This window comes from Girardinichthys multiradiatus, chromosome 23 (assembly GCF_021462225.1).
Source record: "Girardinichthys multiradiatus isolate DD_20200921_A chromosome 23, DD_fGirMul_XY1, whole genome shotgun sequence".
NCBI lineage: Eukaryota > Metazoa > Chordata > Actinopteri > Cyprinodontiformes > Goodeidae > Girardinichthys > Girardinichthys multiradiatus.
Window position 1 is genome coordinate 39,302,453 of NC_061815.1, and position 25,755 is coordinate 39,328,207.

Genomic DNA, 25,755 nt, shown 5'->3' on the forward strand with positions numbered 1-25,755 from the left:
TCTTCGAGCTTTAATACATTTGTTACATGTTTTGATTGATCGATTTGTTGAGTTTAGGCCTATCAAATGAGTGCTGCCAAAGACATAATTCTTATTCTGGCAAAGAGCTGCACTCAATCTTGATCTCTAATGACAAGCTAATAGCCTTGGCCTTGCCAAGTTAAGACATTCAAGACCCTTGAGCACCAATTATTAAAAATGATTGACGTGAATGTATGTGCATAGTTGAGTATGTGTTGATTTGTGAAATTATTCACACATTCGATTTTGTGGACCTATTTCTTGTTTTTAAAGCTCATAAAAGTTGTTTCTTCAGTAACTATTCTTCCCATGATAAAGATGTATTCAAATACATTTTTAAAAGCTTCAAATTAATGAGATTCATGCCCATAATTTAACCAGACATCTGACCAGAGCTGTAAGCTCAATATTCTTTTTTAAAATTTGAACAAGACAATGCTTGGAGAAAACCAGGGATACTTTTAAAAGCTTTAAACAAACCTTTATTGCAAAATAACAGGTGATAAATATTTTACATTTTAACAAAGTAAGTTCATTGCAGACATTCTGTGAGGTGGGAGGCAATGACTTCATGTCATCTCCTGGCTGGTGCTTTGGCAAATGTTTGCTAAATCCATTCTTTATGTATATGTGTGTTGGCAGGGCACGGTTCGAAGCTTTCTCCGACAACAGCGGGAAGCTGCAGCTCTCTCTGCAGGAGATCATAGAATGGCTGACAGCCAAGGACGAGGAGTTATCAGAGCAGCTGCCCATAGGAGGCGACGTGGGGGCCGTCCAGCACCAGAGAGAGTTCCACCAGGTAAAGTTTACAACATTTTGAATGCATTCACAATGAACCAGGATAGACTATTTGTTTTTCTGTCAAAATAAAAAAGCAACCATCATCAAAAATGTGTGTGACAGAAGTTACCTTTTTTGACTCCTGCATCTGGATCCATATAGGAGGAATGTGGACTAAGATTGAGGCTTGATGACACATTTATGTGCTGCGGTCTGAGCAGTCTGTGTGAAGACCAGACTGCTTCTTACCGAATTTTTTAAAGGGTTGTATTTGAGACTGGGCGTAGTCAAATATCTGGACTTTCATTTCTTTTGGCAGAAGGTTTATTATCTACAACCACAAAGTGGGCTTTGAGTTTAGAGATATAAAGAGATTTTCTGGGAGTTTGTGCAGATATCAAAGGTATCGATCAGAGTCACATTTAATTTCCAGTTTCAGTCAATACTAGATAGATGGGTGAAACGTTTTTTTCTGCACTCAGCTGACAGTGATACCACTGATCGACTCAGGGCTCAGTTAGAAGCTGCGATTGCCTGATAATAGCTAAATGTTACAGTGCAACTACTTTTTGGCCGGATTTATAGATCAGTAAAACTAATGTCTTATGTCTTCTGTTAAGTCTTCTTAAATTTAAATTTTCTAACCCTACGCCCTATCATAAATTACTCTTCAGTATTTAACACAATTAATGATTCCGCAAGTGCATTTAATAAATACTGTTTTCAGATTAAGAGTAAAAAAGCCCAGACAAATCATGTTTATGGAGTTAAATATTTTCTTGTTGGAATGCTTGACTTTTTTCATTTGTCTTTCAACAGAACTGAAAGGCATTGTGTTTAAGGTTTAGCATTAATATATCCAGAACATAAATATAAACAAATATATTTATTTTGTACTTGAACAATTTACACAGAAAAGCTAAGAAGAATCCAACCTGTACTCTAAGTACATTTATTAAGAAGTGAAACCATTTAAAAAAAAAAAGAAAAAAAAAAAAGGCTTATAACAGCATCAAGGATGCCACAATTATTGGCGGCCCTAACAACTCCTATAAAATAAATATATTGGGGGTATTACTATGACACGGCACAGGGGGCATTCCTCAAAATTGGAATGATAAGAGAACATGGCACTGAAATAAGGCAGATGTGTGTTTATCTTCATACAGTTAAACTCACAATTTTTCATACCTCCAGCAGATTTAGGTTTAAGGTAATCTTTTAATTATATAAACATGTTTGTTTTTTTCTGATTGGATGCAAAATTAATGTTTCAGGGTGGTCCTGCCAGGATCCTGACTTGAATCTGAAAGCTAGCCATCAATTGTAAGAACGGTTTGATTGCTGTATTGCTGATAAAGATTTTCCTGTTGATTATTGATAGAAAAGATTTTCATCATGTCATTTTTAATTAAATATAAATAAAAAAGAAAGATTTTGTTTTCAAAATAGAGACTCCTTCAAATGTTTTTTTTATCTTGTGAGAGATGCCTCACTCATTCCCAATCAGAAATAAACCTTTTAGTTAAATCAAAATAATTTTGAATCTAAATCTGCCAGGGATTTAAATAATTTTTGGCTTAACTGTAAATTAGCAAATGACTACAAAAAGCTGTTGTCTTAATTAAACATTTGGAGCTAAAGTTTACAAGGTTTAAAACTATTGGAAATTGCCCACAGACACAGTGAACGAGATGGTGATGGATGTAAAAAATAAGGCATCTCCAAAGCTCACTGTTAGTAACTGCAGCTAAGAGCACCATCTTTGTCTGAATTTGAACCAGGTTTTAGGAGAGCCTACCAGGAAATTGTTTTTTCCTGCCCTATCATCGTGATCGTTAACATGTGCAATTAGCTAAACTACTTGGAGTTTGACTTGATCCAATCAATCTTCTTCCATATGACCACCTCAGTCCCCAGAAAACATGTGGGGTTAACTGAAGAGAAGAGAGCAGAAGAGAAGACCCAGGACATTTGTGCATCTTCAGATTTCATTTGCTCCAACCTTGTGAAATGTAATTGGCAAAAGTGGGTTATACTGAGTTTTAACAGCAAGGGTCACCTCTGTTGATTTTGTTAAAAACTATTTTTATCTAACATTGAGTTTTTCCGCACTGGAGACATTTAATCAAATTAAAAGATGGATTTTTCTAAACTGTTCTGTGTGCTACTGCAATAAAAGGTATATGTACTTAATTTTATTTGCATGTCTTTACCAGGAATGCAAGTAAAGTGCTGTAATGTTCAAAACATCCCACTGATTCTAAAGTAAATTATTTTTTTATCAACACTCTACAAAACAGGGGTTAATTATCATTTATCTGGCTGCAGTGTGTTTGCTAAGCTTCAGTGTAGAATGGATTGGCAGCAGTTTCAATGTTTTGTTATTGTCCCTTGGCATTTAGGGACTGTCTGTAAGTGTTGTTGACAAAAATGACATCTCCGCCTGTCAGATAATTGCTGTGTGGCTCAATGAGCTGGCCTTTAAATCTCTTCAAGGCTGCACAAGCTGACACGCTCAAAGACAAATACCTTATAGAACAGTTTGTTTGTCTGCACAATAGATACATTCACTTTAGATACAAAGAAACTGAGATCATCATTGGAGATGGATTGCAGCTTGTCAGAATATTCACAGTCTTCAGGATGGGTTCATGTAAAATTCTGCCTCGTCATCATCACCATCAACAGGCTTCTCAGAGGCATCCATTCATGTGTTTCTGTGCTCAGGTGTGGGTTGCTGTGTGTACACAGTGTTGTGTGTGATTGTTTCTGTTCAGCTGCACGTTTTATAGCTGAATACTTTGGACATTTAACAGCCTGTTTAGAATAGATTTCACACCACCTGGCCATGAGCAGCTGCTGCATGTGAGAACTGCAATAAAAGCCTCAAATAAACGTTTTCTTTCCTTTCCAGCCAAAACATAATGAAATAAAGAGCTGTCCTGTTTTTTTTTAAACAACTCCCAGAACACATAAGACATTAGACACCAAGGTTGACTTCACCCCACCCCCACAGACCCTCTGCCCCGCCAGCAGAATGCACCCCTTGAAGAACAGAGCCCCTGCAATGAGATGCTACTTCCCATCCAGTTTAGGAGGCCACTAAGCCCACCAACCCACCAAAAGACCAGGGCAGAGGCTGTCTCAAGACTTGTACAATCCAACAAAAGGTTTCTATACTGGTTAATACTAAGAAAAGTTTTATTTTTCCAATTCATGAGCTTAGTTTTCTTAGTAATACACAAGGCAGTGAAAACCATGGGATCTGAATTTGTCTCCATTGTGACATAGGTTGCCCAACAAGCAAACTGAGAGGGAAGGTGAAATATTACATTTCAGACACTTTGATAAGCCTTCACATATTCGACACCAGAACCTCTGAACACGTACATAACCATAGTGCGTGGTTGTAATTGTCAGGTATATTGCCTGTGCACTCTGAGCAAGTATTGGATGGTGCAACACCCATCCTGAACATCTGTTGACCTGTACAGTGTACTCTATGAAGGATTTAATATTGTATTAATTGGAAACTGGGGTTACTAGTCATTTTAAAAGTTCTTAAACATATCTGAGACCAGAATGTTTGGTCAAAATTGACTGATAAATCTGATTCCTATTTGGTAAACGGATAGGATATTGATTCATCTATTTTAGACAATGTCCTGTACATTTTAGACATTAATTTGGGGGGGTTGAGATTAAGGAGTACACTTGATGGCATTTGTAACCCAAGCTTATTGAACCTAAATTTACAATTTATTATAGATTTAATTTGTTATATAATATTCAAAAAATTTATTCTTGTACATCCTGTATTGTATAATTAATCTGTTAAATGGGATGAATTGAATCCATTCAAGTATACAGGTCCTTCTCAAAATATTAGCATATTGTGATAAAGTTAATTATTTTCCATAATGTCAAGATGAAAATTTAACATTCATATATTTTAGATTAATTGCACACTAACTGAAATATTTCAGGTCTTTTATTGTCTTAATACAGATGATTTTGGCATACAGCTCATGAAAACCCAAAATTCCTATCTCACAAAATTAGCATATTTCATCCAACCAATAAAAGAAAAGTGTTTTTAATACAAAAAACGTCAACCTTCAAATAATCATGTACAGTTATGCACTCAATACTTGGTCGGGAATTCTTTTGCAGAAATGACTGCTTCAATGCGGCGTGGCATGGAGGCAATCAGTCTGTGGCACTGCTGAGGTTTTATGGAGGTCCAGGATGCTTCGATAGCGGCCTTTAGCTCATCCAGAGTGTTGGGTCTTGAGTCTCTCAATGTTCTCTTCACAATATCCCACAGATTGTCTATGGGGTTCAGGTCAGGAGAGTTGGCAGGCCAATTGAGCACAGTGATACCATGGTCAATAAACCATTTACCAGTGAGGGTTCTGTCATGATGTAGGGTTGTTTGCTTTCGGGGTTTTTCCTTATGTTTTTCACTGTTAAAGTTTTGAATCATGTTTCTGTTTATTTTCCTGGTCATGCTTTTGTTTTGTCGTGTTGTTCATGTTTTGTCAAGTTTGGTTTTCGGATCTGGTTATGCTTTTGCTTCATGTTTTTCTAGTTTGTGTTCAAGAGTCTGTTTTGCTCCAGTCACGTTTCGTTCTGTTAATTAAGTTTATTCAGTTCACCTGCTTCAAGTTAATCTGTCTCCTTGCTCCACCTGGTTTTCACCCCATATATTCACACCTGTTCTGTTAGTCTTCGCGGAAACATCTTTCACTCTCATGCTCATGTCAAGTTTGATGCTCAAGTCTTATTTTTTGATCGTGCCATGCCTGTCTTGCCTGCCCGTTTGTTTTGTTCCTGCCTCCTGTAGTAAGTGAGTTTTTGTTATTAAATCTTTTTCACCTACCATCACGCTGCCTGCTCGTCTGCATTCTGGGTCCAATTCCAAGTAAACCGTGACAGAACCGTGACAGTGTTTTTTCATGTGACATCTTGAATGGTTGCAAAGTACTTCACATAGTGTGTGTAGTGACTGTCTTCCTAATAGAAAAAATAGGAGGCATATTCACGTCATGATGATCATCATTGAGCTAAACAGATACGAGCCGACAAACGTTTTATTTTGAGCTAGGTTAAAGTCACTGATGTCATTGAAGATGTTGTTGGTTTGCTGTAACTGACTAGCAAATAGCCCTCGTGGTGTGTAGACACAGTCTCTCTTAGCAGTGTTCCGCCAAAAGGAATTGGTTTGGACTGTAACAGCACCATTGCTATGGTTATTTGGACACATGGTGGGTGCCTTCCGCTATTTATACTCCTGTTATTTATACTACTTTGCATATGTATTTATGGGTGTAGACTGGGCGGTTCAAGAGCCACGTGCAGCTGCACAGAATTCACTGCAAATTGGGATGTATGAAGGCTATGTGTGCGGTGACATCTCTACGCACGGTTTTGTAAATCTGAATTTTTTTGTGCGCCGCATGTTTCAGAACCGCAAACTTTTACTATGAAAGCAGCACACTGTTTCGTACATAAGGCCCCAGGACATCAGCGTAGGTTTTCTCTGGTGAGGTGCAGGTGCTGGCCGAGCACTCTGAGCGGGTGTGTTTTGATGTTGGCGTGGTCATAGGTAAAGCTTTTGTAGCTTGCAAATTAAGATGTTATCAAAACATTTCTCCACGTAGCTCTCCAGGCTGTGTCCAAGGTTTCCTCATCTAGTTTGTTTTATTGTGAAAATATGAGACAGTGGTTAGTATTTTAAACTTTTTTATGTTTGGCTTGAATTTATTGGCTTATTTTAGCTGTGTTTAGCTTTAGTTGTGTTTGTTTACCAGTATACCGCCATATTATTTACACAAATCTCTCGCGAGATCTCAGCCGCTCATCACCCTCTCAGGCGGTCCTCCTCTCTTCACTGTTTAAAGGGACTCTCCATAAAGAGCTTGACTATTTCTTTTGTTAGAGAAATTCAATTACATTTTTAGTATACAGGAAAGATTGCTGCAGGTGATGATTTTATTAAATGTATTTATTTTTAAAGATTTTGTGGCACAAGTGGACATTATTCATTAGTACCTTGAGAGGAAGAAGAACAGAGATAAGAAGGAAGACATGCAGTAAATAGTCCATGATTGGGAATTGAATCCAGGATGTCTATGTCAAGGATTATAGCCTCTATATGTGGTGTGTATGCTCCACTACTGAACCACACAGCCCCCCACCTTCCCAGTGAAGGTCTTTCTTTTATAGATGAATAGAAAGTTTGAAGCACAATATTAAGAAGGTAAGGATGATAAAAACATTTTGTTTAGGCTTGCATGACACAAATAAATTGTCATAGCTACGCAACTGAACCCCACTAAATCACTGATCACATAAACCAGTACTTCAGTCCTATATTTTGATTAATGGTCTATATGGCAGAGCTGCACGGTGGTGCAGTTGGTAGCTCTGTTGCCTTTTAGCAAGAAGGTGTTGCCCACATTTCATGACAGAAGGAACCAGCCAAATGGACCAAGCAAGGGAGATGCTGATCAGACTCAGGGCCAGAGAGGAATTCTTACAGCGTTACTCTTGCCTCCTCGCCTCTCGCAGCTTGCCATGGCAGAGGTTGTAGGTGGGAAACCAGATTTCGGACTGGCTGGGAGTACGAGAAGGCTTCTTTCCCCAGAATCCCCTAACTCCCGAGATGGTGGAGGGAGATGGGCCCCCTTTTTCATCTCATCCATGGAGGACCTGACTCTGTAAGTCAACTACCTCCACTCCTGGTTTCTGTTCATGCTCCAGAGGAGCATGGGGTTGAGCCGCCTCCACTCCTGGTTTCTGTTCCTAAGACTTTTCAGGAAGGGTTCAAGGATGAACCCCCTTCACTCCCCAATCCAGATCCTGCTCCTGGTCCTGATCCGGAGGGGTCCGTTGACGAACCACCCTCACATCCTGTTCCTGTCCCAGTGAGCTCGTGAATGAGCTACCTTCACTTTCTGTTTCTGTTCTGGAGGAGCTCAAGGATGAGCTGGCTCCACTTCCTGTTCATGTCCATGAGGGGTGCAAGGACGCACTTCCTCCATCTGCTGTGCCTCAGCGGCTCCGCCGCAGATGTTGGACGTGGCAGCATCATATTGTGAGGGTGTTTTGTTTAAACAGATGAAACATGAAGAAAGAACATTGTGCGGAAATACTGAAGGAACATATCGAGCAACAATTTGAAGTAAGTTAATATCACGGACTGAGACAGAGAACCCAAATTCAGCCAAACACAAAGTAAAAAGTTAAAAGGTTTATTCAGTAACTCAGGATCAGAAAGCAGGAGAGCAGCAGTCAGCTTCCACGAATCACTGAGGACAGAGAGATGAGTTAGTGGCTGAATAAAACTCAGGACTTGCAAAGAGTTAGATAAAGCCATTAACCTTCTCAGTCTGGGAATGAGGCGCAGAATCCAGAAGAGGATGTAATCCAGACAGTTAATGAGGAAGAGTCCAACAGACTGAAGTCGGATTGCCGACTGATCCAAATCCTCAGGGGAATCAGCTGAAGCTGTGACCGGAACACAGAGAGCTACTATTGTCCTCTTGACAATAATTCCAGGCAGACTTGAGAGCCAGGCAGGCTCAGGCTGAATAAACCAGTGGCTTGGCTGGGGCGTAAATCCAGGGACAGAAACAGAGTCGAGTTCCAGGGCTAGAGGTGTCAGACAAGGGGCAGGCAGAGGCATGAAACCAGAGGCAGAAAACAGTCGAACTCCAGAAATCCAATCCGTCAGACAAGGGGCAGGCAGGAAGGCAAAATCCGTGAGGCAAGGCAAGGTCAGATATCGAGATCAGTCAGGAAGGAACGCTGGATAACTACTCACAAATGTTTTCGAAAATCTGGCACCGTCTGTCTGTCAGAGGGCTGTGTATAACTGCAGCTCCACAGGTGTGTGGCATGACGGTGATTGTGCAGCAGCAGACAGGGGAAGCAGATGAGTTGATTGCATGAGTGAGAGCAGAGCAGGCAGACGGGCCAGAATCATAACAGCTAAGACTTGCACCCAAACAGGCTTTCCAAATGGACAATGACAAATAAGCACACACTCAAATTTACACTGCCAAATTTTATACAAAGTGGCTTAAGGACAACAAAGTCCATGTTTTAGGAGAGCCAATCACAAAGCCCTGATATCAGTTCCATAGAAGATTTGTGGACAGAGCTGAAAAGATGTGTGTGAGCAAGTTGGCCTATAAACCTGACTGGGGGTGTATTCACACTTGCCACTTTTGGTCCGCTGTAAACGGACCAGAGTTTGTTTCCCCCCTTGGTCCGTGTGAATACACTCAAGCAAACCCTGGTCCGGACCAAACAATCGGACCGAGACCCACTTTTTGAGGTGATCTCGGTCCGCTTCCAAACGGACTGTGGTGCGGTTCACTTGTGGTCTGAGTACGAACTGGCCCCGATCTGAACCAACTGCAGAAAATGTACGTCTCTTTGGACTTAACAAGCCACCGTAGCCGATAGCAAAGGTGTACATTATACTCAAATCATACCTGGCCAGCTGATTGTTGCAACACAGGGCATCTGGGACCAGGCACACAGAGCACACCTTCTTCTTCTGCGTTCAGCACGTATTCTCCAACGCTGTTCCAAATTTATAAATAGAACGTGGCAAAATCTGTGTTGAATGAGCTGCTCTTTACCCTCACAATAATATTGCAGCTGTAATAACGGCAGAAATTGGCAGAACAGAAGTGCTGCACGCAGCACCTCTATAGCTGTTTCCTAAATTTCCGGGTCTGTGCTCTGTCCCGCCCCTGTCATTTCTGTCCAATGGGAGCAATGATCGTCACCTGCCTGGCTTTGTTTACAAGTAATAGTTAACTTGCAAAAAGTACAATGTGAAAGCAAACCGCACCAAACAAAAAAAAATAAAGTCCGCTTTTGCTCCAGACCAAACAAGCGGACTAAAGGACTTTCCTGGTGTGAATACACTCTGAGTTACACCGGTTCTATCAGGAGGAACCGGACAAAATCCCAGCAAGTCATTGTAAGAAGCTGTGAGAGGACACCCAAAGCATACTGTTTAAAAAGCAATTCTACAAAATACTATGGGAATGTAGTTAAACTTCTGAATTTGAAAAAGTGAAAAAATGGAATGGCAAAAACATATAATTATTTTGGCCTTTAGTAAATATATGGTAATTTTTTCTCACCTTAAACAGGAAAAGTTTTGTCTGATTTAATGTCTGACCGTGAGAAATTTTTTTTTTAATAGTATTATGTGGGTTCTCACCGGGTACTCTGGCTTCCTCCCACAGTCCAAAGGACATGCCTGTTAGGTTAATTGGTAACTCTAAATTGCCCTTAGGTGTATGAATGAGTGTGTTTATGATTGTATGTGTGTTGCCCTGTGATGGACTGGCGACCTGTCCAGGGTGTACCCTGCCTCTCGCCCATAGACTGCTGGAGATAGGCACCAGCTCCCCCGCAACCCACTATGGAATAAGCGGTAGAAAATGACAGATGATGACAGTATTATGTAAACACCTGGTTTCAACTGTATGTACATTTAAGTACTGTAAGTACATTTGTCCAATTTTGGAAAATCATATCGCAGATATACATCATTAAAATTTAAATCTATATCAGTTATGCGTGAAAAATCGTACAATATGCTGTACTAAGTGGGCCAGCATTTAATCAAGGAATCATCTTGAAAACATTTTCCCACATTGGTTTCTGCACTGGGGCTTGGTTTCGTTCCATAGATACTCATGTAGTCACCTCTTGTTTTCTTTTTGACCTTCTTCTTTATTGTGTTTTGTTGATTTGATTGGTGGAATCTGTTTTAAATAACAATCTACAGATGGTTTGTTGTTTGAAAGGCCAACCATGACGCCTCAGGAGAATCTGTGTAACAAGCCATCTGGCACTCCAGATTTATCAAAACACCTGTAGGAAGTACGCTAGTTATTCTCATTAAATTATATTTACATTGACCATATGTGCATTCGGATCATGGTTTCTTTGACAAAGCAATCCATCATTATGGCGGAAAACTTCTGTGAAATGTAAGTTATTCTTTCAAACAAAAGGCTTGCACATTTGGTGGGGAGACCCGGTGGTGGGACAGCTGCAGGAATCCCAAGATGTCTTAAAGGGATAAAAGTCTCTCCTTGGAAATAATCTTAATTGACAGGTTATATAGACCTGTGTGCTCCGTGCACAGAGAGGGTTATAAACCTGTTACGGAAACACAGAGCAGGTAGATGAGTGAGAAGCAAGCAGAAACTCCAACACAGTGTTCAGAAAATAAGCATGAACTATTTTAATTATTTTATTTTTAATTAAATATTGTAGAAATACATCATGAAAAGCCCCCCCTGGCTTCACTTCAGTGGCGAATGATGAATCTTAAAACACGAATGCACAATTTCAGGGTAAAACAAAAGCGAAGCATTTTTCCCCCTCTACTTTATCTGTAGGCTTCTGTGCTGTCATGTTGTGCAGCATGTCTGAAAGCTAACCCGTACTGACAAGAAAAGATGTGTAGCTTCTGTTTCACCTCACTTAAACTTCAGCCTGAGCTGCTGCATTGTGGAATCAGCATTGCAATTAGCAGGACTGCAGGAGCAGCTAACAAAAGAGCATTAGACCCCAGTATGCTGCAAACACCCAACACTTTGTCACTTCCATTTTCTTATAATATGGGCGTACAAAAGCAGCCTGTGTTTGCACTTGTTGAGTCAGGTAAATATGTGCTTCTTAATAAAATCTATAACAGGATATTGTGCATTATTGAGATGTTGTGTTCACTGAGTTCATTGTTTTTAAAAATCCATCGAGAATCATGTTTAGTCAGGATCATCCCTAAAAAGAAAACAAATTCAAAACTAACATTCAGTTTCTAATCGAAAAATGTCGTGATAATAATGTGAGCAGCATGATCCTCACCACAACCTATTTAGCACTGATGTACAACCCTCTGAGCTGCAGCAAAGCAGTGAGCAAAGCCTGTGAATTGGCAGCATGACAAGAAGCAGACCAGGATGAGGAATAGCCTGGGAAATTTTTCAGATCAAACTTTAAACAATGAAATGTTTTGCCTGAAATAAGAGATTAAAATATATTTTCAAAAATAGCAATCATAGCTTCTTTATTAATACATTTAATACCCCACTGTGGCCTTTCAGTAAAATACATAAATTACAAAGCAAATACACACCAGAGACCAGCAGCTGTACATACCATGCATTTGTGATCTCAAATTTAGTAGATCCCATAAAATTTCAAATTATCAGCTGGATTTTAAATTGTCTGGATTCTGTATGCACATGGAATAAAAAACTATTTGGAGTTAGATCTGAAAGGAGATAACAGTGCCTTGCGAATGTTGTCCTACAATCTAAATCTTTGTGAATTTATAGCCACTAACTTCACTGCATTACTTTAGGAGTTTGTGTGAAAGACCAACAAAAGCAGTGCATTAAGAAGTGAAAGAAGAATGATATTTTGGCTTTCAAATTATTTTTACCTCTACAAATTTGAAAAATGTGGCATGCATATGTATTCCGCCTCCCTGAGTCAATAGTTTATAGAACCAAAATTTGCTGCAGTTACAGCTGTAAGTCTTTCAGTGAATGTCTCTACCAGCTTTGCACATGTAGAGACTGCAACATTCGTCCATTTTTCTTTATAAAATTGCTCCATCAGATTTGATGGAGTGTGTCTGTGAACATAATTTTTTAAGTTATGCCACAGAATTCCAACTTGTATTAGGGTTGGACTTTGCCTGAACCACTCCAACACATGAATATGGTTTGACCTAAATCATTCCATTGTTGCTTTGATTGTATGTTTATGGTCATTGTTCTGCTGGAAGGTAAACCTCCACCCTTGTCTCAAGTCTTTCTCAGCATCCAACAGGTTTTCCTTCAGGGTTTTCCTGTATTTTGCTCCATCCATCTTCCCATCAACTCTAACCAGGCTTCCTGTGCCAAAGAGAAGCATCCCCACAGCAATATGTTGTCACTACCATGTTTTACTGTAGGTATTTTGTTGAGGATGATTAATAAATTTAGTTTTCTGCCACACATGGGGTTTTGCATGTAGGCCACAATTATCCAGTCTCTCTGCCTCTTTAGGTCTCATCTGACAGGTGCACCTTCTTTCACATGTTTGTTGTTTCCCCTACATCATCTGTAACAAACCTAAATAAGCATTCATGCCTTTTTTTTCAACAATAACTTTGTTCTTGAGCTTATTACAATATCATGCCACACCTTTCACATTTTTCTTTTCTATTTGTGTAAAAGATTTTTAAAAACCATTTTGCAGTACTTTAAGTCAATCCCAGTAAATAACATCAAAGTTTGGGGTTGTAACGTGAAAACAGAGGAAAACTTTAAGGAGTATTAGTAGGCTTACAAGACGCTGCATTATAAAATAAAAAACTATTTGGATTGAATGACTGCTGACCTACTATTAAAGAGTAGAGCAGTAAAAGATAATGATATTAAAAGTATAATCAGCCTATATTGTTTGAATAATCATTTATTCAACTATAACTCTTGGGCTTTGTCTGTTCTTTGCTGCTTCTCATTCTGGGAAATGTTGCTGTTCTGTTTGGTGTTTGATGCCTTTAGGCCTCATCTCTGCTGAGTGCCAACCTCATCATGTCACAGCGACGTCTGTCACAGACATCCTCACTGCCAGCTTGGCTGGAAATGCAGCAGTGTCAAAAAGTTTGTAGTTTTTCAGACCTTTGATGCACTTGCCTCAAGTGCATTTTTGGTTTTTTTCCTCCACTTGTTGGCAACGTCTTCATATTCTGTCACTTTGTGTTTTCCTTGACTATTTAATCATCTTATGGAAGAGTTGTTAGGAAGACGATTGTGTTTTGGCTGCTTTTTCCCTTATTTTCTGACCGGCCCTTGTACCTATGGCAACAAATTGTGTATTATCTGTAAAAGCAAATATAAATGGACAGTTCTTGTAAAAAAAAAATAAAACAAATACAAAGCTGTATTTTTAAAAATATACACCGTTATCCTTGGTATGTTTAATAAATTCAGTAGAAGAAATGAGAACAACTGGTGTCCTTGAAAATAGATTGCATGAGTTGATTCAGCATACTCTACTTATAACCACAAGCACAAAACAAATCAGAAATACGTGGTGCAAGGATAATATGCAATATAGTTATTGTGAACAAAGATTAAAGTGTCTGTAAGTGTTAATTTTTAGAATATCTAAATTCATGCTCGTGAGAGGCAGACTACATGCAGAAACCTTCAATATTCCAGGAAGTGAAAAAAGCTGTGCTGTAGGAGATTAGCCTGGACAGAAACAATGGTTACTAAAGGAATCAAAGTAAGGATGGCAACATGCTGGATCTGGCAATGAACTAAAGACACCAGGAGGTGTATATGCTTAGGAGGCTGATTACTGGATAAACCATCAGTGTGAAAATCCCTGAGCTAACATAAACCAACACAAAGTAACTCCTTTCATCCATTCATTTATTGTCATCTTCCTATCTGAGATAGGGTTCACAGGTTTTACATTGGTCTGTATTAAATTGGCATGCTTTTTTATGATTTCTTTCTCATCATATGTTGAATTAACATTTTACCCATCGGTATTTTGGTTTTCAACTCACTCACAGGATACAACCACATTCAAAAATTCAAAAAGTGATCATTTTATTATCTGTTTAACATCTTTACCATCTCCAGACACTGGTAACTTCAGTTTGATCTGGACCTATGGTTACTAAACTGAGTCTAAACAAAGCTCTAAAACTACATCTTTTTCCAAATATAAAAAAATGAAGGCACCAAAATTCAAAAACTCCTTTAAAGAATCTGCATTGAGTCTACAGGAGACTCCATTCCTTTTTTCATAAGTTCAAGAGACAGATTTTAAAATAGAGCTGATCTTAATTAGTCCAGATGCCACTAAAGCAGTGGCTCTGTAACACACTCTGGAAGACAGTTGCAGCATTCGTTATTAGTGGAACCTACACATAATATGACTCGACTAATATTCAAACATGTTCAAAGTTCATACTTTTATCGAAAAAATACAGAAATAAAACCCTAGAAATTCGAGCTTAAAGTATGAGATGTTGTAAGGAAACGTGTAGGAACGGTGGATAAATGATGAATTCAAAAAATTCACAGCATTTGCTGCTGTACGCCACCATTCTTCCCCTCCTTTGCTTTCCTTCTCCTCTCTCTCTGCTCTGTCCCATTTTCAGTTTAGCACTCGTTTATAATCTGTGATGCCTCTGCTCCCAGAGTGTCTGGTCGCACTAAAACTTTTCCAACAAAGCAACAAGGGAAATTGCCTCCCAGTTTTCTACGGAGAATTAAACCTTTTTAAGAAATGTGAATTATTGATCGTAAGTGGATTTATTCTGCAGTCGCTGTGTGAGTCTGCTGTTTGCTGCACTTCATTTCTGTGCCGGCACATGTGCGATGGTATTAGTTTGGGGGAATGTTTACGCTGTGTGTTTTGGGGGTTTTGAAGAGGGGTATGTCGTCAGAGGGTGGTGTGGATGTGTGGGTCTGTGTGTTGGGATGAATGAGCATTCTTGCAGTGGAGGGATTTCAAGTGTGTGCGCCAGCTGTAGAAAATTCTCTGCCTCATGTAAAATAGGAAAATGAGATGAAAATTCACCACACATTGAGAGGAAGCATCAAGACATGCATTAACATGTTTAAGCCAAGTCAATGAAGCCATTTTATCCCCCTGACTTCTCTCCATTCCATGCATAATGTATCTTAATCTGATCTGAAGGCTTCTCTCTTAATGTTCCTCCAACCAAAGATGAAGCCTGTGAGTGTGAAATTTTGCTGGAATTAAAGTTTTAACATGACAGCTGGTTCAGAGAATCCGTGGCTCAGCTCCTCTTTTGGGTAGCAAAGCAGCTAAATAGACGGCCAAAGAATAGAGAGCTGGAGAGGATAGAAAGAGGACACAGAAAGGGGAAGGGAGTGCGGAGTTTGGAGTGAGTGTGTCAGCTGAGGAAGTAGAGAAAGACAGACGGCAGGTTTAATTCATGACTGTTGCACTGGGAGTTTTATCTCAAGCCCCAGCTTTCAGTCGTCACACACTTTTGCTTGTTTACTCGATGCCAGCTGGTGTTTGTCGGCGCTTCGGTGTAGCTCTACTTTCTGGGCGTTATCAGGGCCTGTCGGGCTCTTGTTAAAAGCTTCTGAAACAGTGTCACTGCTGGGTTTTGCAATTCAAACAAGCAATGTAAATTTTTTTCTTTTTGGTGAAATTGTCAGTCAGTCATTTTCTACCGCTTATTCCATAGTGGATCGCGGGGGAGCTGGTGCCTATCTCCAGCAGTCTATGGGCGAGAGGTGGGGTACACCCTGGACAGGTCGCCAGTCCATCGCAGGGCAACACACAAACAACCATGCACACACTCATACACACACCTAAGGGCAATTTAGAGTGACCAATTAACCTAACAGGCATGTCTTTGGACTGTGGGAGGAAGCCAGAGTACCTGGTGAGAACCCACGCATGCACGGGGAGAACATGCAAACTCCATGCAGAGAGACCCCCAGCCAGGAATCGAACCCTGGACCTTCTTGCTGCAAGGCAACAGTGCTACCAACTGCACCACCTTGCAGCCTCTTGGTGAAATTGTAATCTCTTTATACCGTAAGAGGATTGAACATGCTGGCTCCACCTAAATAAATTACTGTGAAGAGAGTGAATATCCCTGGTGCTGAGTCTTGCACCTGCAGTGAGTGTTTCTTACAGAACAAAGATTAGTGAGGAAGAATGGAGAAAGTTGACACAATAGCTTTTTTCTAGGCTCAAGGGGATGGGGTTTCAGGGAAAAGGAGAAAGTTAAGGCATGAGTGTGTTTTCTCACACATTGAGCTGCTCGTTTGTAATTTGCATATAGAAAATACTGTTAGCCTACAAGATCTGCCCATCTAAGCCTACTGGTACTTCTCTAAACAGAGGCTAGATGATCCGCACTCCTTGTAGATCAGGTCCCATATTCTCAAGAATTTAAGAGTCCTTACAGAGCGCTCCTAACTTAGCCTAAAAATTCCTGGCAAGGAGTCTTAGCTTTAGAGTGATTCATCTTGCTTCTGAGAGTGGCTCTGAGCGAAGAGACGACAGACATTTCCAATCTTAGTGAAGAAGTGTGGTTGACCCTGTTGCTAGGTGTGACGCAGTCTTCTAAGAGCTGTGATTGGTTGTTACAAAAAACAAAAACAAATGCGGTCCTAGTAATTAATGGAAAGAAATTAACTGATCATAGAATTTAGACTGGATTAAGAAATGTGTAAATCATGATGACGAAACATAGCAAACTTTAATCAATTGTCACACAGCATCAAAATGTTTGAACATAGCTTATTTAAATGCTCATCATTATTTTGATTTGCTTATTATTATGTTTACTCGCCATGATGGTCATTTTCTTCTGTGTATATAGTGTTTAGATTATTGTACTTATGAGTATTTATGTATATATAAATATATGAGTATTTATATATAAATATTTTCCATTTTGCATTTTTCAAATTTTTTTTTCAAATTTGTTTTTACAGCATTTTATAGTCTGTAGTTTTTAAATTCTTCTGTTCTATATTTGTAAATGTTGTCACTCTTTATTCATGGTTATTGATCAGTATTTACAATTGATTATTGTTTACTCTTTATTTATCCTTTCTAATATCATCTTACTAAAGGCACGCATTTACCCTGTCCTATGGCTGGAACAATTTAATTTCCCCCATGGGGATAATAAAGGTAATCTTATATCTACATTAATCGGTAGACAGTGTAGTAGTTATAGAAATTTATGTGCTCATTTACTCGACAATTTAGTAGATGGATCCCTGTATAATCGAGTTGGTGAATCAATACCTGTTTTCTTAACCAATCACAGACTAAAAATTTCAGCAGTAGACAAGGGCCAATACTAGAGTTTTATGCTATGATGAACTGGTATAAAATGCCACAATTCCACTGTACCAATCAACATATCAGCCAACGTACCTACCAATGTACCAAACCACCAACCAACCAACCAATGTACCAACTTACCAACCAATCCACCAACCAACTTACCAACCAACCCCACAACCAATGTACTGACCAACGTACCAGCCACCAACCAACCAACCCGCCAACTAATATACCAAAACACCAATCAACCAATGTATCAACCAACCCACCAATCAACATACCAACCACCAACCAACCAACCATCTGACATCCAACCAACCATCATACCAACCAACCATGCCGCCAACAAATGTACCACCAAATTTACCAACCAGCGTATCAACCCATGTACCAACCAACCAACCAAATACCCCACCAACCAACCAACATACCAACCAATGTACCAACCAACCAATCAACGTACCAACCAACCAACCAACCAACCAACCAACCATCGTACCAACCAACCAACCAAGCCACCAACAAATGTACCAACCAACGTATCAACCCATGTACCAACCAACCAACCAAATACCCAACCAACCAACCAACCAACCCACCAACCCACCCACCAACCCACCAACCAACCAACCCTACAACCAATGTACCGACCACCGTACCAGCCACCAACCAACCAACCCGCCAACTAATGTACCAAAACACCAACCAACCAACCAATGTACCAACCAACCCACCAATCAACGTACCAACCACCAACCAACCAACCAACCAACCAACCAACCAACCAACCAACCATCCGACATCCAAGCAACCATCATACCAACCAACCATGCTGCCAACAAATGTACCACCAAATTTACCAACCAACGTATCAACCCATGTACCAACCAACCAAATACCCCACCAACCAACCAACATACCAACCATGCTGCCAACTATTGTACCATCAAACGTACCAATCAGCATACCAACCACTAACCACCCAACCAACCCACCAACCAATGTACCAACCAACCAACTTACCAACTAATGTACCAACCAACCAATCAACGTACCAACCACCAACCAACCAACCAACCAACCAACCAACCATGGTACCAACCAACCAAGCCACCAACAAATGTACCAACCAACCTATCAACCCATGTACCAACCAACCAACCAAATACCCCACCAACCAACCAACATACCAACCGTCCTGCCAACTAATGTACCATCAAACGTACCAATCAGCATACCAACCACCAATCAATCAACCAACCAACCAACCAACCCACCAACCAATGCACCAGCCAACCAACTTACCAACCAATCTACCAACCAACCTATCAACCAATGTACCAACCAACCAACCAACCCAAATTTATTAACAGGCCACTTTTTATACAGTGAAATTGAAACAAAATGCTTTACAGAAGTTAAAACAAGCAAACAACTATCAAGAATTGTATCAAAATCATAAATGGGGAACAAACCAGAGGAATAGGGAAATAAACAATTTAATAACATTAAAACATTGGAATTCTAAAAATAGGTTGTTTTACAATAATGCAAATAAAAAGAGCTACAGCCTATAATTATATTTCATATATTAGTAAATCAAATAGTGGCAAAAAAGATTAAATAAATAATGAAAAATATATAGTTTAACATGCTAAATCCCTTATTTTCTGGCCGGTGGATTTTATTTTTGCTGAATACAGTCCTTCAGCTTACCAGAAATTGTCTGCTGACTTTATATACTCCTAATACACCTCAACTCACTTTTCTCCTCACAAAAAAATCGAGGGTGAATTGGTACCTTAAGCCTGAAAACTGGATGCAGCATTTATTTCTCTCTCAGACCTGGAGTGACACGAGTGTGTGGCAAATGAGTTGTATCCTTTTTAGAGTTGTGACTTATATTTTTACAGAAAAATAAAGATTTTAGTGAGCAGGTTTCTCAGTTTTCCTAGAAACATTTAAAGTCGTGGGAAATTTTCTGTAACGTATCTTAGGTCTTCAAATAATATTTTTGTTTATAAAGAGTGACTTAAGGTTTCAGTGAGTTAAAAGGAAAAAACTGATATTTGAAAGATTCATTAACATTAAGGTACTTTTGTGCATCCTGATTTAAAGCGTCACTGCTTGGCATTTCACTTAATAATTGACAGAACTGAGTTTCCTTATTTTTTGCCACTCTAGATCTTGGCACCACTGAGTTCAAGTAAAATCTACTTTAACGTGGGTGGCAATATTATACCTTCACAAAACAAAACAGCATGAGTTTAATTCTACAAACCAGTTTAAATTATATACCTACTGTTGCACAAATATGGTTCCTAAAATATCAATCGATGCCTTATGAAGCTGTGTACACTCCTTTTGTCAACCGCATTATTACAATATTGGTCTCTAACAAGAACTCACTCTAACAGGACTCTGGATTTATTGGTCATCATTTGGCCTTAAGCATATCTCAGTATGGTCAAGTTGGATTTATTAAAGTCCTAAAGCTAAAGTTTGTCTTTGGTCAAACTAAATTAGTTAATGTTTTGGGAGACCAGTTAACAATTCTGAGCTAAATTCAAATAATACTATTTTTATAGACGTTATTACGAAAGTTGCTAAATGCTCTTAGGCGACAGCGTTCATTATATTCTCTCCCATTTTCTATATTTGCATCCACGACAAAGCTGATGCTATATTTTAATGAAAATCCACACTTTATTTAGACCCGTCAGCGGACAAAGCCTCAATCAACATTAAAGAAAGATGTATTTGTTGGTATTTTGGTCATGGTTACATGTACAGTCATCAGAAAGGTAAATCTAGAGGAAGGATGATATGAGGACACAGGTTTTTGTATTAGACAGCCTGTCCATGCGAAGCGTACACAGCGGACAACCAAGTCCCAGAATATTTGCAACTCTAATGATTCCAAGGTTTGTCCTCAAATTATTTCAATTTAAAGGCAAACAAATAAAGCTTTGTTTAACTCCAACAGATGGAGTTAATGTTTGGACAGTTCCAATTCTTTTGGTAAAAACAATCTTTTCTGTGCACATTTAGGCACAATAATGATTCTTCCTGAAGATGAATATGTTTGTCTTCATATATTTTGTGTGTCTTTGAGATGGCAGCAAAATGAATTCATAAACATATTCTAGTAAATATATTGTTTTTAGGAGAAGTTAAATATTTTCCATCTATTGTCTTTTCACTAATAGCTAAAACAAAACTTAGATGGGATGTTTAAATGGGAAAAACAATTATCAAAATTTCCCAGAGGACCTACAGTGCTTTAAATTTGCTTGAAAACAAGAAACATAAAAACATTTCAAAATCCAAATTGATTTAATTTATGATACAATGTATTTTTACTGCAGTATAATTTCCCTTTGTGATTGGGGAAAACAATAATTGGAGGCTGATGATTTATTAAACATAATTTTGATGCTCAAAATTTTTATGATAATTTTTCATCAATTGGCTTGTTATATTAAATTTCGAAGTAATTTTAGTCTGTTTTGATGGAGTAATTTCATGCAAAGACAAGGTTCAGCTCTGTCTTTATGACTCATCCTTCTCCACTTCCATCCTTCAGTATAAAAAATTTATTTTTCCTTCCGCCCCACAGGCATTTATGGAGGATGTCAAGTCTCGCGGGCCCTTCATCTACTCGGTTTTGGAGTCTGCCCAGGCCTTTCTGGCTCAACACCCCTTCCAGGAGCCCGAGGAGACCCTGGCCGATGGAAAAGGTCTGCTCTCTCCATACTATGTGCCAACTGCTGCGCCAGCTAAAATGTCACACTCATTTTCCCCCTCAGAGTTCATTTGATTAAGGCCCTCACAGGTAAAATCCTCCATTAATTGTTATTAGTGGTGATCTGTCCTCTGGCATCACACCAAGTTTAGGGAAAGGGTCCGGGTCGGGGCCTATTAGCTCCAGTTTACCAGCTCTACGGTACCATCTGCTCAGATCAATAATACAGTGTGCTTGACTGTTACTCCACTCCCAGGTCCATTTCTTAATTTGTTTTGCCTCCTTACCCATCTGCACTGTTTCATTAAACTTGTCCAACTTATTTTTTTCTTATAACACTTTTCTTACCACTCAGTGCAAAACTAATTTCTTTTTTCCCTTATTTCCTTCACGTTTATGCTTTTACTACTTTATTTAGCTTTCTCTCTCTTCTGCAGAGGTATCTCCACGGCGGCGGATTCTGAATGTGAGTCGATCTGTGTGGAAGCAGGCGAACGTGGCCAGCGACCTGTGGGAAAAACTGACAGCTCGCTGCGTGGACCGCCACAGGTCAGATACCTTTTCTTTTTTACACTTACTGAGATAAAACTAATTAAACTTTATTTAGCTTCCCCACTACTTTGCACTCAAAATGGGAAAAAAAGCTATCCAAACCAACCTGGCACTAGGCATAAAATGAACTGCCCCTATTTTAAAGCATGAATTAGTTGTAATTAACCACATATATATCTGTTTTAATTGCCACACCCCCAGCCCGATTACTGCCATGCATACAGGATTAGGAAATCCCTTAAATAAAACCAATCTCAGAATACAATCAGACTTACTCAGCTCAGCTGTCACAAGGAATGCTACAGAAACTACAGAAACTATTCCTGTTTTCAACTCACTGTATAACGGCTCTCTGCTCTGTAACAGATGGTCATCATCCATTGCACTTTATATCTGTTTCTACTGTTGATGATATGCAGGGGTGAAAGTAGTTTTAAATTCTTGCCGGTACTTAGGGGCGGAGCTAGGGGGGAGAGGGTGGCACTGGGGGCATACTGGGAGTATATATATATATGTGTGTGTGTTAATTGTTACTCTCATCTGTGGCCCCCTCGAGATCTCTCTCTCTCTCCAAACTCAAACTAATTAAAATGTATCAATATTTTATTTTACTGTAGGCTGTTTGTATATGCAGAAATTAGAATTACTTGACAATGTAGAATATATATATATATATATATATATATATATATTTCAATTGTTAAAGAACTGCCATGTATGAAACAATGATAAACCATTTTCTAATTCATAACTTTTCATCTTCAGTTTCCGTCTTTTTTTTTAAATAAAAAATTTGACAGTTCGGTTGTTTTCTGTAGATGGTAAGTGATTTATTGTTCGTCCTGTCTTAATACAAGCGGCAGTTTTTTATGTCTGTGCACCACCTGTGTAAAATCTCCCAGTCCATTAAATCGAACGCACCGATCTCCTTGGCAACCGCTCTGTTTTGGGGGTAAGCGCGCATGCGCTCTCATGTAGTGTATGTGAAATCTCTGGTCATAAGCAGTGTTTTCGAGCTGTACCGTGTTGCTGTAATTCAGCTAAATAAAAAAGAGTTAGTTAATCTCCTTTACTTTTAACTGGAGTATTTAGCAGCGAGCGGACCGACGTTAAACGTAGTTTTAAAGGCTGGTCGTTCACAAAAACCTCGAGCTCCGAGGGGAGAGAAGCAAAGCAGGAGCATTGAGGCTCCAGCATAGCAGAACATTTCAGAAACAATTTGGAATGAGGGGAAAAAAGCTATATTTATAAACAGATTAAGATGTGTTTTAGACTGTTTATTGGTAGTGGATCTGATGTTCTTTGTGTGCTCGGGAATTGTTGCAGCCGTAACTGGTTCTGGATGACGGCTTCATTGCCGACAGCCGTTCTTCCCTCTTCCTGGTACTGCGTACCGGCGCAGAATCTTTTAGGGGTACGCAGTACCGGACCGTACCGGCTCACTTTCACCCCTGATGATATGTAGATGCAAATGGTCTATAAATATCTTGCATATCGTTTTTATATTTAGCCTGTACACTGTATATTAAACTACCTTTTGCATTACATCATGTACACACTGTTACCACTAACACTGCCATCCATCCATCCATCCATCCATACATACATACATACGCATGCTGTTTAATCTGTTATCTTATGTTCTGCTTTAATGCTTGTTTTATTGTAAAGCACTTTGTGGTGTTTGGCATGTGAAACGCGCTATATGAATAAAGTTCAGTTACTATATTTCTAATTAAATTTTTCGTAAATTCCTTGTTGCTGCAGAAAAACTTGGCCAATAACACAAATTCAGATTGTGAATGTGAAAAGCAACACATGCTGCCCTGATCAAAAGAAACATAAAAACAGATGAGAAACAAAGTTATTGAAATCTCTCAGTCTCAACAGGGTTATAAAGCCATTTCTAAAACTGTGTGACTCCATTATTCACTATAGAGGAAACTTGGAACTGCGGTAAACCTTCCCAGGAGTGACTGTTGTTGCACTGGGGTTACAGAGTAAAGGGGGCTGAGTATAAATGCATGCCAAAAATAGTACAATAGTATTTGTCATTTTGTAACATGTAACATTGAGGTTTGTTGTTTGTAACATGGCAAAATGTGAAAACCTTTATGGGTATGAACAATTTTTTAAGGAACTGTATTTCTTGTGTTGATTTATAGGAAACGGTCAAATATAAACCCTAATAATTATAATGCAATATATTAATAACACCAAACTGTAATGCTATAATCCATTTTATAAATAGCTAGGTAAATGATGTCAGGAATATCAGAACTAGCTTCCATGGAAATGGCAACTTAACATTCATCTTCTGATCTGAGTGTGTGAAACATATTTTAATGAACAGCACACTCATTAGTAAACTGGCCAGACGCTATGATTTACTGCATGTTTGCTTTAGTCTAACCCTGTCTTAGCTTGAATACTAACTATGATTTCAATAAAATTTGCAGGCACATGGAGAGGACATTGGAGCGCCTTCTGCAGATCCAGGCAGCCATGGAGGAGCTGGCAGGGGCTCTGGAGCAGGCAGAGGGTGTGAGGGACGCCTGGGAGCCTGTTGGCGACCTCTTCGTAGACTCTCTGCAAGACCACATTGACGCCACCAAGGTGGACACACTCAGCAAACTGCACAGCAAAACACACACTCACACTTTTATATGATATTAACCTATTACAAATCAGTTTTACCTGTAGATTGATTCTTTTCTGTAATTGCCTCAGAATATTGCAAATTAAGCCTAAATTGTCAAGCTTTTACATGTTAAAAATGGCAAAAAACAGTATCATCAAACAAGTTTTTGTCACAAGCAGCACTGGAACGATATTTCTTGCATCAGTATGAGAGATCTTTATTAGGCCGTGCAGCCTCAAAATGTTTGTTTGCCTGCATAAATATTCCTGTCGAAGCAGCTATGATCTGACAGACGATGACAAGGACGTGCCACTTCAAAATGACGCTGCAAGCGGCATGAGTTACGATCTTGCTCCGAATAAAGGTTGTTAAACAAATGACAGGTCATTGGTTTAGTCATTATTGAGTGCAGAGTGCCACTGCCGCCTGTAATTGGGTGGCACTGTTCATTATAACTGAGGACCCTTCACAAAAATCATGTCACTGTTTGGACTACTGTCACAGCCAGCACATGTTTGGGTACAGTCTTCAGGGGAGGCTTGTCAGTTTGCCTCATCTGCACCCTTTCACTCTCTTGTGCTCCCACTGACATATGTATAGATGCACATATACACTGACCAACCACAGGCTGTAATAATAAACCTATATGGCGATCGGTGACATCTTTGAACAATTTGTTTTGACTCTTTAAACACAACTTTGTGTCTGTAGATTTTTTGATTCATAGAGCCATCTTTTCTGTTTTCCTTACAGTTTACCGTCAAGTGCTGAACTAGAATTATGGGGTAAGAACGCTGTCAAAAACAATGAGTATGTAAAGACGGAAATGAGTGCATATTAGTCAATAGTTGTGCATAAGTAAAATCCAAAAGAGGTATTGTATATTTTCTCTGTAAGAATACAAAGTAAAATGTTACAGCTTCAAGAAATTACAAACACAAAGTTCAAGTTTACAGTTGTGGTTTATTCTTTATGAATACAATATGCTATAACAGTTTGTAAATACGATTTATTTTCTATGAGAATACGAATTTACATCAGCGACTTGGTGTCACGTGATCTCAGGCTGGTTAGTGGAGCATAGTTAGTCGATTCGCGTTGCGCATGC

General features: G+C 39.2%; 1 protein-coding gene across 1 annotated transcript in view; it reads left to right on the forward strand.

The window, feature by feature from the left end:
- The window catches only part of drp2 (dystrophin related protein 2), a 387,952-nt gene that overhangs the window by 263,958 nt on the left and 98,239 nt on the right, over positions 1–25,755 (forward strand). Inside the window, exons 4-7 of the mRNA XM_047353123.1 lie at positions 664–820; positions 21,329–21,449; positions 21,892–22,003; positions 24,466–24,622. Coding sequence (XP_047209079.1) covers positions 664–820; positions 21,329–21,449; positions 21,892–22,003; positions 24,466–24,622 — 547 coding nt within the window. The remainder of the gene's footprint in view (positions 1–663; positions 821–21,328; positions 21,450–21,891; positions 22,004–24,465; positions 24,623–25,755) is intronic.